The sequence below is a fragment of the Salmo trutta genome, chromosome 20 (genome assembly GCF_901001165.1).
Source record: "Salmo trutta chromosome 20, fSalTru1.1, whole genome shotgun sequence".
Taxonomy (NCBI): domain Eukaryota; kingdom Metazoa; phylum Chordata; class Actinopteri; order Salmoniformes; family Salmonidae; genus Salmo; species Salmo trutta.
Genome location: NC_042976.1, coordinates 23,529,705 through 23,545,883, shown reverse-complemented (window position 1 = coordinate 23,545,883; position 16,179 = coordinate 23,529,705). Strand labels below are relative to the sequence as shown.

The following is a 16,179-nucleotide window of genomic DNA, read 5'->3' as shown; positions in this document are numbered from 1 at the left end:
CTCTGACATGCACTGTCAACTGTGTCCAAATCATGTCCAATCAATTTAATTTACCACAGGTGGACTCCAATCTAGTTGTAGAAACATCTCAAGAATGATCGATGGAAACAGGATGCACCTGAGCTCAATTTCGAGTGTTATAGCAAAGGGTCTGAATACTTATTTAAATAAGGTATTTCTGGGGGGGGGGGGGGGGGGGGGGGGGGGGTGTAATAAATGTGCAAACATTTCTAAAAACCTGTTATTGCTTTTCCATTATGGGGTATTGTGTGTAGATTGATGAGGAAAACATTTGTTGAATCCATTTTAGAACAAGTCTGTCACATAGGGGGGTCTGAATACTTTCTGAATGCACTGTATATATATATATATATATATATATATATATATATATATATATATATATATATAAAATGTTTAAATCTATTTCAAATACTTGAAGATCACTTGATTTAGCTTGCTTATTATAATGGAACCATTGGAATTGTGCCAAAATTACAAACTCTGCCCACCCTGTATATCAGTAAGCTAAATCAAAAGCATGTCAAGTACTTGAAGTATCTGATGTTTGAACAGTACTATTTGACCCAGATCTGCTGGGAAGCTTCTTGAGAAAGTAGCCTCCATCCCAGCAGTTCAGGTCATATAGAATTAGAAGAGTCATATTCATACAAGAGGATTGTGTACATTTTTCAGGATGTATTGAAATATTATCCAAAGATAATACTGAATGAGGTGACACGTGTATGCGTATCTCATATAGAGATATTTGGGCGTCCACAACATTGTACATGGCGTTATATTTATATGAATGTACAATTTTCATATAAATATGTAAGATCTATTGTCACTGAAGGGCGTTTTTTAAACTGTTGGATGACAGATGTTTGTTTTTGTGTTTCACAGTCAATATGCTCAGAATAAACAACACACTTATATATCATAGTAATGGAATCAAACAATATCTGGCAATCATTTTCTTCATGCTTTACATGTCATGCATTATTTTGTCTTTTGAAATGGAAAAATAAACATTGCGGACACAAACAATTCCATTGATATATGGATTTTCTTACAATTGCAATGTCCATTTTTCCTTTTGGTGTGTATTAAAGTGGATGTATGAGTACTGTAAGATGTGGGAATGCAACCGGTCTGGTAATAAAAAAATTAAGTGTACCCACTCCCAGGAATGTCATAAATGATGGATAATTAGCTTCCCTACAGAAAAGACACTGCCTCTGTTGTGACATGTAGCAATATTGATGTTACTCATATTGATGTTACACAGGAAATGGAAACCAAGTGTTACTTACCGTCTTCATGCACTGGATGTGCTGGTTGACAACATGCATTGTAAAGTTTGCTTAACCTGTTATGGCTAGGGGGCAGTATTTTCACGGCCGGATATGATTATTACTCCTGCCCAGAAACTAGAATATGCATATAATTATTGGCTTTGGATAGAAAACACCCTTAAATTTCTAAAACTGTTTGAATGGTGTCTGTGAGTATAACAGAACTCATATGGCAGGCAAAAACCTGAGAAGATTCATTACAGGAAGTACCCTCTCTGACCATTCCTTGGGCTTCTTGTCTCTGTTTATTGAAAGCTTAGGATCTTTGCTGTAACGTGACACTTCCTACGGCTCCCATAGGCTCTCAGAACCCGGGAAAAAGCTGAATGATGTAATTCCAGCCGCTGGCTGAAAAACATTAGCGCCTTTGGTAAGTGGTCTATTAGGGGACCATCAGACTGAGGTGCGTGCACGAGGCGACCTCATGTTTTTACTTTCTCTCTCTTTGAACTAAAACACAGATTCCCGGTCGGAATATTATCGCTTTTTTTACGAGAAAAATTGCATAAAAATTGATTTTAAACAGCGGTTGACATGCTTCGAAGTACGGTAATGGAATATTTAGATTTTTTTTTGTCACGAAACGCGTCGGGCGCGTAATCCTTCGTCACCCTTGGATAGTGTCTTGAACGCACAAACAAAACGCCGCTATTTGGATATAACTATGGATTATTTGGAACCAAACCAACATTTGTTGTTGAAGTAGAAGTCCTGGGAGTGCATTCTGACGAAGAACAGCAAAGGTAATCCAATTTTTCTAATAGTAATTCTGAGTTTGGTGAGGGCCAAACTTGGTGGGTGTCAAAATAGCTAGCTGTGATGGCCGGGCTATCTACTCAGAATATTGCAAAATGTGCTTTCACTGAAAAGTGATATAGTGATTGCATAAAGGAGTTCTGTATCTATAATTCTTAAAATAATTGCTATGTTTTTTGTGAACGTTTATCGTGAGTAATTTAATAAATTCACCGGAAGTGTTCGGTGGGAATGCTAGTCACATGCTAGTCACATGCTAATGTAAAAAGCTGGTTTTTGATATAAATATGAACTTGATTGAACAAAACATGCATGTATTGTATAACATAATGTCCTAGGAGTGTCATCTGATGAAGATCATCAAAGGTTAGTGCTGCATTTAGCTGTGGTTTTGGTTTTTGTGACATTTTATGCTAGCTTGAAAAATGGGTGTCTGATTATTTCTGGCTGGGTACTCTGCTGACATAATCTAATGTTTTGCTTTCGTGGTAAAGCCTTTTTGAAATCGGACAGTGTGGTTAGATTAACGAGAGTCTTGTCTTTAAAATGGTGTAAAATAGTCATATGTTTGAGAAATTGAAGTAATAGCATTTCTAAGGTATTTGAATATCGCGCCACGGGATTCAACTGGCTGTTGAGTAGGGTGGGACGCTAGCCCAGGGAAGTTAACACAGTGTCCAAAGAGGTGCCAGAAGTATACAGAATGGTGTCATCTGCGTAGAGGTGGATCAGAGACTCATCAGCAGCAAGAGCGACATCATTGATGTATACAGAGAAAAGAGTTGACCCAAGAATGGAACCCTGTGGCACCCCCATAGAGACTACTAGAGGTCCGGACAACAGGCCCTCCGATTTGACACACTGAACTCTGTCTGAGAGTTTCGTGACAAATAATTTCAAAATATTCCATTACCGTACTTCGAAGCATGTCAAACGCTGTTTAAAATAATTTTTTATGCTATTTTTCTCGTAAAATAGCGATAATATTCCAACCGGGCAACGTTTTATTCATTCAAAGGCTGAAAGAAAAAAAAATGGAGAATTCTCCAGTGTCACTGTTCCCAGGCTGACCACTCACAAATTCTCCTGCTGTTCTTCGCCCAGAGACAGCAGACACCCCATTACACTTTCTGGCGCCTTCTGAGAGCCAATGGAAGCCGTAGAAAATGTCATGTTACAGCAGAGATGCTGTATTTTCGATAGAGATGCAACTGAAGGACAACAAATTGTCAGACAGGGCGCTTCCTGTATGGAATCTTCTCAGGTTTTGGCCTGCCATATGAGTTATGTTATACTCACAGACACCATTCAAACAGTTTTAGAAACTTTAGAATGTTTTCTATCCAAATTTATTAATTATATGCATATTCTCGTTTCTGGGCAAGAGTAGTAACCAGTTTAAATCGGGTACGTTTTTTATCCGGCCGTGCAAATACTGCCCCCTAGACCCAACAGGTTAACAACCCTCCAGACGAGCTTCAATGCCATTCAACTCTCCTTCCGTGGCCTCCAACTGCTCTTAAATACAAGTAAAACTAAATGCATGCTCTTCAACCGATCACTGCTTGCACCTGCCCGCCCGTCCAGCATCACTACTCTGGACGGTTCTGACTTAGAATATGTGGACAACTACAAATACCTAGGTGTCTGGTTAGACTGTAAGCTCTCCTTCCAGACTCACATCAAACATCTCCAATCCAAAGTTAAATCTAGAATTGGCTTCCTATTTCGCAACAAAGCATCCTTCACTCATACTGCCAAACATACCCTCGTAAAACTGACCATCCTACCGATCCTCGACTTCGGCAATGTCATTTACAAAATAGCCTCCAATACCCTACTCAATAAACTGGATGCAGTCTGTCGCAGTGCCATCCGTTTTGTCACCAAAGCCCCATATACTACCCATCACTGCAACCTGTATGCTATCGTTGGCTGGCCCTCGCTTCATACTCGTCGCCAAACCCACTGGCTCTAGGTCATCTACAAGACCCTGCTAGGTAAAGTCCCCCTTTATCTCCGCTCACTGGTCACCATAGCAGCACCCACCTGTAGCACGTGCTCCAGCAGGTATATCTCTCTGGTCACCCCCAAAGCCAATTCCTCCTTTGGCCGCCTCTCCTTCCAGTTCTCTGCTGCCAATGACCGGAACGAACTGCAAAAATCTCTGAAGCTGGAGTCTCATATCTCCCTCACTAGCTTTAAGCACAAGCTGTCAGAGCAGCTCACAGATCACTGCACCTGTACATAGCCCATCTATAATTTAGCCCATACAACTACCTCTTCCCCTACTGTATTCATTTATTTATTTATTTTTCTCCTTTGCACCCCATTATTTCTATTTCTACTTTGCACTTTCTTCCACTGCAAATCTACCATACCAGTGTTTTACTTGCTATATTGATTTACTTTGCTACCATGGCCTTTTTTCCCTTTACCTCCCTCATCTCACCTCATTTGCTCACTTTGTATATAGACTTATTTTTCTACTGTATTATTGACTGTATGTTTGTTTTACTCCATGTGTAACTCTGTGTTGTTGTATGTGTCGAACTGCTTTGCTTTATCTTGGCCAGGTCGCAATTGTAAATGAGAACTTGTTCTCAACTTGCCTACCTGGTTAAATAAAGGTGAAATAAAAATAAAAAATAAAATAAAAAATGTACAAAATAGCCTCCAACACTCTACTCAGCAAATTGGTCAGTCTATCACAGTGCCATCCGTTTTGTCACCAAAGCCCCATATACTACCCACCATTGCGACCTGTATGCTCTTGTTGGCTGGCCCTCGCTTGATATTCGTCGCCAAACCCACTGGCTCCAGGTCATCTATAAGTCTTTACCAGGTAAAGCCCCGCCTTATCTCAGCTCACTGGTCACCATAGCAGCACCCACCCGTAGCACGCGCTCCAGCAGGTATATTTCTCTGGTTACCCCCAAAGCCAATTCCTGCTTCGGCAGCCTTTCCTTCCAGTTCTCTGCTGCCAATGACTGGAACGAACTGCAAAAATCTCTGAAGCTGGAGTCTCATATCTCCCTCACTAGCTTTAAGCACAAGCTGTCAGAGCAGCTCATTGATCACTGCACCTGTACATAGCCTACCTGTAATTAGCCCATCCAACTACCTCATCCCCATACTGTTATTTATTTTGCTCCTTTGCACCCAAGTATCTCTACTTGTACACTCATCTTCTGCACATCTATCACTCCAGTGTTTAATTGCTATATTGTAATTATTTCGCCACTATGGCCTATCTATTGCCTTACCTCCGTTATCCTACCTGGTTTGCACACACTGTATATAGACTTCTTCTATATTATTATTGACTGAATGTTTGTTTATTCCATGTGTAACTCTGTGTTGTTGTTTGTGTTGCAGTTGTAAATGAGAACTTGTTCTCAACTAGCCTACCTGGTTAAATAAAAGTAATAAAATAAAAAAATTAAAAACACTGTTTCCCATGCTTGTTCATTGAACCATAAACAATTAATGAACATGCACCTGTGGAACGGTCGTTAAGACATTAACAGTTTACAGACGGTAGGCAATTAAGGTCAGAGTTATGAAAACTAAGGATACTAAAGAGGCCTTCTACTGACTCTGAAAAACACCAAAAGAAAGATGTCTAGGTCTCTTCTCATCTGCGTGAATGTGCCTTAGGCATGCTGCAAGGAGGCATGAGGACTGCAAATATGGCCAGGGCAATAAATTGCAATGTCCGTACTGTGAGACACCTAAAAGGGCCCTACAGGGACACAGGACGGACAGCTGATTGTCCTCGCAGTGGCAGACCACGAGTAACAACACCTGTACAGGATCGGTACATCCGAACATCACACCTGCGGGACAGGTACAGGATGGCAACAACAACTGCCCGAGTTACACCAGGAACGCACAATCCCTCCATCAGTGCTCAGACTGTCCGCAATAGGCTGAGAGAGGCTGGACTGAGGGCTTGTAGGCCTGTTGTAAGGCAGGTCCTCACCAGACATCACCGGCAACAACGTCGCCTATGGGCACAAACCCACCGTCGCTGGACCAGACAGGACCGGCAAAAAGAGCTCTTCACTAACGAGTCGCGGTTTTGTCTCACCAGGGGTGATGGTCGGGTTTTTGCGTTTATCATCGAAGGAATGAACGTTACACCGAGGCCTGTACTCTGGAGCGGGATCGATTTGGAGGTGGAGGATCCGTCATGGTCTGGGGCGGTGTGTCACAGCATCATCGGACTGAACTTGTTGTCATTGCAGGCAATCTCAACACCATGCATTACAGGGAAGACATCCTCCTCACTCATGTGGTACCCTTCCTGCAGGCTCATCCTGACATGACCCTCCAGCATTACAATGCCACCAGCCATACTGCTCGTTCTGTGCGTGATTTCCTGTAAGACAGGAATGTCAGTGTTCTGCCATGGCCAGCGAAGAGCCCGGATCTTAATCCCATTGAGCACGTCTGGGACCTGTTGGATCGGAGGGTGAGTGCTAGGGTCATTCCCCCCAGAAATGTCCGGGAACTTGCAGGTGTCTTGGTGGAAGAGTGGGGTAACATCTCACAGCAAGAACTGGCACATCTGATGCAGTCCATGAGGAGGAGATGCACTGCAGTACTTAATGCAGCTGGTGGCCACACCAGATACTGACTGTTACTTTTGACCCCTTTGTTCAGGGAACCATTATTCCATTTCTGTTAGTCACATGTCTGTGGAACTTGTTCAGTTTATGTCTCAGTTGTTGAATCTTGTTATGTTCATACAAATATTTACACATGTTAAGTTTTCTGAAAATAAACGCAGTTCACAGTGGGAGGACGTTTCTTTTTTTGCTGAGTGTATGTTCGTTAAACCTGATTTTCAAAACGTTTCGGCTAAGTATCGACCAATCACAGGTCATGGTTCACCTACGTTTTGTACCACGTGACCACCGCTGCCATTTGACGTCCTCGCGGCAGAAGCGGGGAGAAAGTGCTAATTAGCTAAGCAGTGGGGGTAATAATTACGATTCCTGCTTTTTCGGATGAGTTTTGTCACTCTATGCAATTTTAGTTTTGAATTATAAGAAAATACGCTTTACACAGCCATGCGGCGAAATAAGGCCGAAGTGGACGAATATATTTATTCAGTAGAGAGTTCCTCTCCTTCACTCAAAGAGGTGAGTCAAACCCGGCTTTTCAGCCTGCGTATACTACCTAGCTAGCTAGGCTAAGCTAACTGCTACTGCCATCTTGGCCTGGCAATTAGCTACACCTAGCTGGTAGTTATTACAGCTAATAGTACATTAAGCATTGAACGTAGCTATCAATATTATTAATAGACTAACTTTGAAACAATAAGTAGCTAACGGATCATTTTGTCTAACTATCGTGCCTAACTAAAATGGGAGCTGGGACACCAAGTTAATCCATCGCAAGGAACACTTCTTCGTTGAAAATGCGGGCAGCAGGGCTGGCTAGCTTTTGAAACCTGTCCACCAGCTTGCTTTATGCCGGCTAACTAGCTAACGTTATGGCTGTGTCACTTTTCCTATGATCCGTTGGAAAACAGCCATCATTACCTTTCTTACATGATTTGTACACAGCTAACAATTTATATTTAATGGATCCAGCTAGCTAACTAGCTACCCTTTTTAGCTAACTAAAAATATATGTAATCTGTAACGTTAGCTAGTTAGCGATCTAGTTGTTATAACAAAGAGTGTAACCTTACTTTAATTAGGCCTATGTGATCTTTCCACAGAAACCAATTAAAGGATTTTTATTTGCTAAATTATACTTCGAGGCTAAAGAGTATGAACTTGCTAAAAGGTAAGCCCTGAACACAACCAACGCAGACATTGTTGACATTGTAGTGGGTAATGATGCCGTTTTTGTGTGTATTGTGGTTCTATTCTGAATGCCTGGTCCCCTCTGTTAGACATGTATCAGCATATCTGAAGGTGTCGGAAAGAGATCCCAAAGCACACAACTTCCTGGGCAAACTTTATGAGAGGGAAGGAGATATCAACAAGGCCATAGGATGTTACAAGGTAAGATCCTTCTCAGTTGCTCACTTACATACTACTGCTATAGTATCCTATTACCCTGTCCTTTAGGCTTTGGCAGTCATCCAGTTTGATATGATTGATTTGTTTTTGAAGAAACAACTATGCCAGTTGTGTATGCAATTAGTGCTGGGGAATAAATCGAAGGTTTTTGCGTGAATTTCCAAATGCCTGTTTTCCAAGCTTGTTTTTAAATTCTCGTTTTTATGAGTGTTTATGTCTGCTTGTTCTCATGTTTTTTTTGGTCTTGGCTCCTTCTGTGCTGTGTGCACCTTCCCATTTTAAACCAGGGATCTGTATATAATGACGACATGCTCATGTCTTTTCCCTAACAGTGGGAGTCATTGTCCCAAAGGAGGGAAGGCAGCGTAGGTCCAAAATAAGCCCATAGAAAACACAATGAGCTTATTTTGGACAGATTTTGGCGAGAGTGAAACCTCTCGCTTTGCCTCTTTCTCTCTGTTTACACACACCAAGCCCCTGCCACTCACAACAACAAATATGAGAGATCACTTCTTCCTCTCTGACAAGCGGTTTGGTCCAACAGAAACAGTCATATGGACACTGAAACAGAGATTCTTTTACTGTAATAGAGAAGTTAACATTTCTAATGATACCCTTTTTATGTCTCAACTCCTCAAATTGCTCAACTCCTCAAATTGCTCACAGAGCAGACACTACTAAAACAGAAGTATTAATGGCATTGCAATACTGCTAGCAGCATTTTAGCCAAAGACTATTATACTAACTATCTAGTCTATGTTTTAGAAATGTACAATAAGCATAGAACACAATTATATAAGAAATTGGCAACTCATTCTGATGCAGTTTTATTCCATACCGCCCAGCCCTATATGCAATGGGAGATCACAGCTATCTGACGATGCTTTCTGGTCTTTAATTGTATGTGTGTGTCCGTCCAGCGCTCTGTGGACCTGAACCCAGCCCAGAGGGACCTGGTTTTGAAGGTGGCTGAGCTGCTGGTCAGTAAGACCGAGAGAGACAGCAGAGCAGAGTTCTGGGTGGAGAAAGCTGCCAAGCTGCTGCCTAGACACCCTGCTGTCTTCAACCTCAAGGTAAGCGCTCTAACACAGTATTGATTTCCTGTATTAAAAATTATTTTTTGGTTGTTTAAAATGGTTTGCCTAACCTAAAATAGTGGGTCAAGGCTAAAGACTGACTGCATTGTGGCTGGAGGATTGTTTACAAACTGTGGCACTGGGTTGACCCATGATCACTACCCGCACCCCCTCGCCAGGAGTGCCTGTTGAGTTGGCAGCTGTTTAATGCATATGCCCTCCTCACTCTCTCTCCCCTTAGGAGCAGTTGTTTAGCAGCAGATGGGCACGGGGGCTAGAAACAGCTGTTTTTAAAATCCTTGCTTTACTTAACTAACTCTCCCTCTAGGAGCACCTACTGAATCAACAGGGCCAGCGGGGATGGAACCAGTTGTTTGACCTACTGCAGGCAGAGCTGGCTGTGAGGCCTGGCGATGCCCATATCAACATCAAGCTGGTTCAGTTGTTCTCCTCCGATGGCAGGCTGGAGGAGGCTGTCAAACACTGTCTGGCCACAGAGAAGAGAGGCCTGCTTAGATCCAGCTTGGGCTGGTACTCTACTGTAGTACACACTCTACAGGTCAGCAGGATGCTCATAAAATACAATTATGTTCTTATGGAATTACATGTACAATGGTAAAGTGGTGAATTGTGTGTTTCTCAGGAATCCCTAGCCCAGCCCAGTGTTTTGTCCAATGAGAAGATGAGTCAACATCAGCAGAGAGAGCTACTTTTGGCCCACTGCAGCCTGCTGAGACTGACTCTGCAAGGGAAAGGACTGCAGCCTAGCATCCAGGCCCTCTGGAGGTGTTTGTCACATCCAGGCTAGGCAGGGACATGTGAATGCTGTACTACTCTACAAACAGAGCTCCTTCATTAGAGCACCACTCTGTAGAGTCGTATTAGATTGTAGCACTGTGTGAGTATTTAACCCCATTTCTCTCTGTCTCTGTGTGTAGTTTTGACTGTGCGATGCAGGGCCTGAAGAAGGCAGAGGGCAGTGTAACAGATGATCTGTCTGGGGTCTATGTGGAGATGAGGGGACATCTGTACCTGCATGCTGGCACTCTGCTGCTGAAGATGGCTCAGGAGAGAGAACAGCAGTGGCGGGCTGTCATTGATCTGGCTGCTCTCTGCTATCTACTGGCCTACCAGGTAACACACACACAAGCTAGAGGCTTTGTAGCAAATAATAGTCCCTGTCTATCCAACTTCTTATTTTCATTCTTCCTACTTGTCATATTTAGGTCCCCAGGCCGAGGAGCAAGGTGTCTAAAGGGGACCAGTCTCCTCCTCAGCCTCTGGAGCTGCTGGCTAGTGACAGAAAGAGCCAGGCTGGACACATGCTGCTCAACCTCAAGCCCGAGACACACACCTTTGTCAGAGAGGTGGTGGAGGCGTTTGGGAACCGGAGTGGTCAGGGTGCTTTGTTTGAGCTTTTGTTTGGGCCTCTGGCTCCGGCCGGGACTTCCTTCATTGGCAACGATGACATCCGCACCATCAACACACAGGCTCCAGAGATATCTGACCTCACCAAATGGGATAACGGTATGATGCGTGTGTGTGGCTCTACACAACAGGAGCCCAGCTGATCTCACACATAAGATCTCTTAACATTTTTGTCTCCAGGCTCCATCCAGCTCCATGGTGGGGACCTCCAGCAGCTGTGTTGGCTGGGCCTCCAATGGTCTCTCTTGGCCCAGAGGCCTGCTCTGAGGGATTGGCTCAAACAGCTGTTCCCCAGGCTCAACCTGGAGACCTCCAAACTGGACACCAATACACCAGAGTCCATCTGCCTGCTAGACCTGGAGGTGGGCGTTGTCGGCGTGGCTCTACAGTATCTAGTGCTGAGCAATTTTAGTGCACTTTGGGGTTGTTTCGGTTAGATTATTACAAAATAATTATACATTTTGATTTCGGGTTCAATTATTTTTAACATTAAATGCACTGGTGCATTATAAATGCATTATGTGAGTTGAATTCAGTATCACAGAATAAAACAATGAATAAAAGTCCCATGATGGTAGTGACTGCCCATGTCTGCTTATCACTTATTAACCATCATTTATTCACATTACTTTAATCTAATATTTCAGTTGTGTTTATTACGTTTGTTTTATTTGATTACTTTATTATCAAGACATCTCATCTCTATAGACCTGATGTCTGACAAAATCACTAATTTTAGTAGTTCTTCGAAGTAAATAAGGCATACTTTTATGACTGCTGAATACCAACTATGAATCACTTAGATCATGTATTTTCAGGTACTCCCTCATGAAGAAACTGCTCTCTTGGAGTTACTTCTTGATCGCATTCTTCTTTTCCTTACGTAGCAGGCGTAAAAGAAAGACTGACAACTAGCTGCACGATGGATTATGGTTATTATAGTTAATTATCATGTTTTCTGCACTAAACTATGTAGAACATTGGCCTGTTGGAAACGACAACTCCCTACTACATTGCACATTTCGGGCTAGATTTGATTTATCTCTAGAGAAACTGCAGCGCAATGTGCGTATTGAGCTCAGGAAAAAAACGGAACGAAATGGAATTCAAATAATTGAACGACGTCGGTCAATTAGTTGTTTAAAAACAGGAAAATAACAAATATTGGTTATTCGCTCAGCACTAACCATATCTATGCTGTTCAGTTAAGGCCTTATAACAATCCTAATACTGTCCTTCGTATCATATCATTGATGGTTTCCTTTTGCTTCATTTTTCATTCATACAACGACCTGTAATGCACTAAGAACTAATGCAATGAACGTGTTTGTTCTTCTTCTAACAATACACTGGGGTGATTCCCTCCTCTCTCCTGTCTAGGTGTTCCTGTGTGGGGTGGTGTGGTGCAGTCACACCCAGCTCCAGGAAAGGGCCAAGCTCAGTTCTACTGGTCAACACGAGCCCCGCTGCCTGCCCCTGCCCCTCCTCCACCTCCTCTTCACAGACAGACAGAGGGACTGGTGGGATGCAGTCTACAGGCTCATACACAAACAAGCTGCGTGAGTCACGATGGGTTATAATCTCTGTAGTTATGTGATAGTTGTCTGAAATCAAGTGTTTTACTATATTTTACATTATAGTAATTTAGCAGACACACTTTTCCAGAGTGACTTACAGTAGTGAGTGCATACATTTTCAGCTTTTTTTTTTTTTTCCCATACTGCCATGCTCTACCAACTGAGCCACACGGGACTACACAAACAAGCTCTGTAAACGTTACCCAGGCACCCCCCTTCCCTACCTCCCTCCTTCCTTCACTTGAACTGATCACTGATATGATATGTCGGTAACACTTTACTTGACACCCAGCGTCATATCACTGTCATGACATATACAGTACCAGTCAAAAGTTTGAACACACCTACTCATTCAAGGGTTTTTCTTTATTTTTTTTCTATGTTGTAGGTTAATAGCGAAGACATCAAAACTATGAAGTAACACATATGGAATCATGTAGTAACCAAAAAAGTGGTTTGAGATTTTTCAAAGTTGCCACCCTTTGCCTTGATTACAGCTTTGTACTCTCTTGGCATTCTCTCAACCAGCTTCACCTGGAATGCTTTTCCAACAGTCTTGAAGAAGTTTCACATATGCTGAGCACTTGTTGGCTGCTTTTCCTTCACTCTGCGATCCAACTCATCCCAAATCATCTGAATTGGGTTGAGGTTGGGTAATTGTGGAGGCAAGGTCATCTGATGCAGCACCCCGTCACTCTCCTTGGTCAAATAGCCCTTACACAGCCTGGAGGTATGTTGGGTCATTGTCCTGTTGAAAAACAAATGATAGTCCCACCCAATAAGTGCAAACCAGATGGGATGGCGTATCGCTGCAGGATGCTGTGGTAGCCATGCTTGTTAAGTGTGCCTTGAATTCTAAATAAATCACTGACCGTGTCACCAGCACTATCACACCACCACCTCCATGCTTCACAGCGGGAACCACACATGCGGAGATCATCCATTCATCTACTCTGCGTCACAAAGACATGGCAGTTGGAACCAAAAATCTCATATTTGGACTCATCTGACCAAAGAACAGATTTCCACCAGTCTAATGTCCATTGCTTGTGTTTCTTGACCCAAGCAAGTCTCTTCTTCTTACTGGTGTCCTTTAGTAGTGGTTTCTTTGCAGAAATTGACCATGAAGGCCTGATTTACACGGTCTCCTCTTAACAGTTGATGTTGAGATGTCTGTTACTTGAATTGAAGCATTTATTTGGGCTGCAATTTCTGAGGCTGGTAACTCTAATGAACTTATCCTCTGCAGCAGAGGTAACTCTGGGTCTTCCTTTCCTGTGTCGGTCCTTATGAGAGCTTGTTTCATCATAGCGCTTGACGGTTTTTGCGACTGCACTTGAAGAAACTTTCAAAGTTCTTGACATTTTCCAGATTGACTGACCTTCATGTCTTAAAGTAATGATGGACTGTTGTTTCTCTTTGCTTATTTCTTGCCATAATATGGACTTGGTCTTTTACCAAATAGGGCTGTCTTCTGTATAACACCCCTACCTTGTCACAACACAACTGATTGGTTAAAAAGCATGAAGAAGGAAAGAAATTCCACAAATTAACTTTTAACAAGGCACACCTGTTAATTGAAATGCATTCCAAGTGACTACCTCATGAAGCTGTTTGAGAGAATGGCAAGAGTGTGCAATGCTGTCATCAAGGCAAAGAGTGGCTACTTTGAAGAATCTGAAATCTAAAATTTATTTTGAATTGTTTAACACTGTGTTCCATACAGTGAGGGGGGAAAAGTATTTGATCACCTGCTGATTTTGTACGTTTGCCCACTGACAAAGAAATGATCGTCTATAATTTTAATGGTAGGTTTTTGAACAGTGAGAGACAGAATAACAACAAAAAAATCCAGAAAAACGCATGTCAAAAATGTTACAAATTGATTTGCATTTTAATGAGGGAAATAAGTATTTGACCCCTCTGCAAAACATGACTTAGTACTTGGTGGCAAAACCCTTGTTGGCAATCAGAGGTCAGACGTTTCTTGTTGTTGGCTACCAGGTTTGCACACATCTCAGGAGGGATTTTGTCCCACTCCTCTTTGCAGATCTTCGCCAAGTCATTAAGGTTTCGAGGCTGACGTTTGGCAACTCGAACCTTCAGCTCCCTCCACAGATTTTCTATGGGATTAAGGTCTGGAGACTGGCTAGGCCACTCCAGGACCTTAATGTGCTTCTTCTTGAGCCACTCCTTTGTTGCCTTGGCCATGTGTTTTGGGTCATTGTCATGCTGGAATACCCATCCACGACCCATTTTCAATGCCCTGGCTGAGGGAAGGAGGTTCTCACCCAAGATTTGACGGTACATGGCCCCATCCATCGTCCCTTTGATGCGGTGAAGTTGTCCTGTCCCCTTAACAGAAAAACACCCCAAAGCATAATATTTCCACCTCCATATTTGACGGTGGGGATGATGTTCTTGGCGTCATAGGCAGCATTCCTCCTCCTCCAAACACGGCGAGTTGAGTTGATGCCAAAGAGCTCCATTTTGGTCTCCTCTGACCACAACACTTTCACCCAGTTGTCCTCTGAATCATTCAGATGTTCTTTGGCAAACTTTAGACGGGCATGTATATGTGCTTTCTTGAGCAGGGGGACCTTGCGGAAGCTGCAGGATTTCAGTCCTTCACTGCGTAGTGTGTTACCAATTGTTTTCTTGGTGACTATGGTCCCAGCTGACTTGTGATCATTGACAAGATCTTCCCGTGTAGTTCTGGGCTGATTCCTCACCGTTCTCATGATCATTGCAACTCCACGAGGGGAGATCTTGCATGGAGCCCCAGGGCGAGGGAGATCAACATTTCTTTTGTGTTTCTTCCATTTGCGAATAATCACACCAACTGTTGTCACCTTCTCACCAAGCTGCTTGACGATGGTCTTGTAGCCCATTCCAGCCTTGTGTAGGTCTACAATCTTGTCCCTGACATCCTTGGAGCGCTCTTTGGTCTTGGCCATGGTGGAGAGTTTGGAATCTGATTGATTGATTGCTTCTGTGGACAGGTGTCTTTTATACAGGTAACAAGCTGAGATTAGGAGCACTCCCTTTAAGAGTGTGCTCCTAATCTCAGCTCGTTACCTGTATAAAACACCTGGGAGCCAGAAATCTTTCTGATTGAGAGGGGGTCAAATACTTATTTCCCTCATTAAAATGCAAATCAATTTATAACATTTGAGATGCATTTTTCTGGATTGTTTTGTTGCTATTCTGTCTCACTGTTCAAATAAACCTACCATTAAAATTATAGACTGATCATTTCTTTGTCAGTGGGCAAACGTACAAAATCAGCAGGGGATCAAATACTTTCCCCCCTCACTGTATGTTATTTTATAGTTTTTTTGTCTTCACTATTTTTCTACAATATAGAAAATAGTCAAAATAAAGAAAAACCCTTGAATAAGGAGGTGTCCAAACATTTGACTGGTACTATATATCTCCCTGTCCTGAACAAAAATAGAAGCGCAACATGTAAAGTGTTGGTTTCATAAGCTGAAATAAAAGATCCCAGAAATCATATTTCTCTCCAATTTTGTGCAATAATCTGTTTACGTCCCTGTTAGTGAGCATTTCTCCTTTGCCAAGATAATCAATCCACATGAAGGGTGTGGCATATCAAGAAGCTGATTAAACAGCATGATCATTACACAGGTGCACCTTCTGCTGTGGAAAATGAAAGGTCACTCTAAAATGTGCAGTTTGGTCACACAACACAATGTCACAGATGTCTCAAGTTTTGATGGCGCGTGCAATTGGCATGCTAACTGCAGGAATTTCCACCAGAGTTGTTGCCAGAGAATTTAATGTTCATTTCTCTACCGTAAGTCACCTCCAACGTTGTTTTAGAGAACGTCTAAACGATCTCACTACTGCTGACTACGTGTAACCACGCCAGCCCAGGCCCTCCACATCCGGCTTCTTCACTTCTGAGACCAGTCACCCGGAC

The 16,179-nt window shown here is 42.7% G+C and overlaps 1 protein-coding gene across 1 annotated transcript in view; it reads left to right on the top strand.

Moving 5' to 3' along the window:
* The first annotated feature begins 7,051 nt into the window (after positions 1-7,051).
* LOC115155731 (E3 SUMO-protein ligase RanBP2) overlaps positions 7,052-16,179 on the top strand; it is a 34,249-nt gene continuing 25,121 nt past the window's right edge. Inside the window, exons 1-10 of the mRNA XM_029702633.1 lie at positions 7,052-7,264; positions 7,849-7,916; positions 8,026-8,137; positions 9,076-9,228; positions 9,560-9,790; positions 9,875-10,017; positions 10,170-10,365; positions 10,458-10,758; positions 10,840-11,021; positions 12,040-12,218. Coding sequence (XP_029558493.1) covers positions 7,193-7,264; positions 7,849-7,916; positions 8,026-8,137; positions 9,076-9,228; positions 9,560-9,790; positions 9,875-10,017; positions 10,170-10,365; positions 10,458-10,758; positions 10,840-11,021; positions 12,040-12,218 — 1,637 coding nt within the window. The 5' untranslated portion in view covers positions 7,052-7,192. The remainder of the gene's footprint in view (positions 7,265-7,848; positions 7,917-8,025; positions 8,138-9,075; positions 9,229-9,559; positions 9,791-9,874; positions 10,018-10,169; positions 10,366-10,457; positions 10,759-10,839; positions 11,022-12,039; positions 12,219-16,179) is intronic.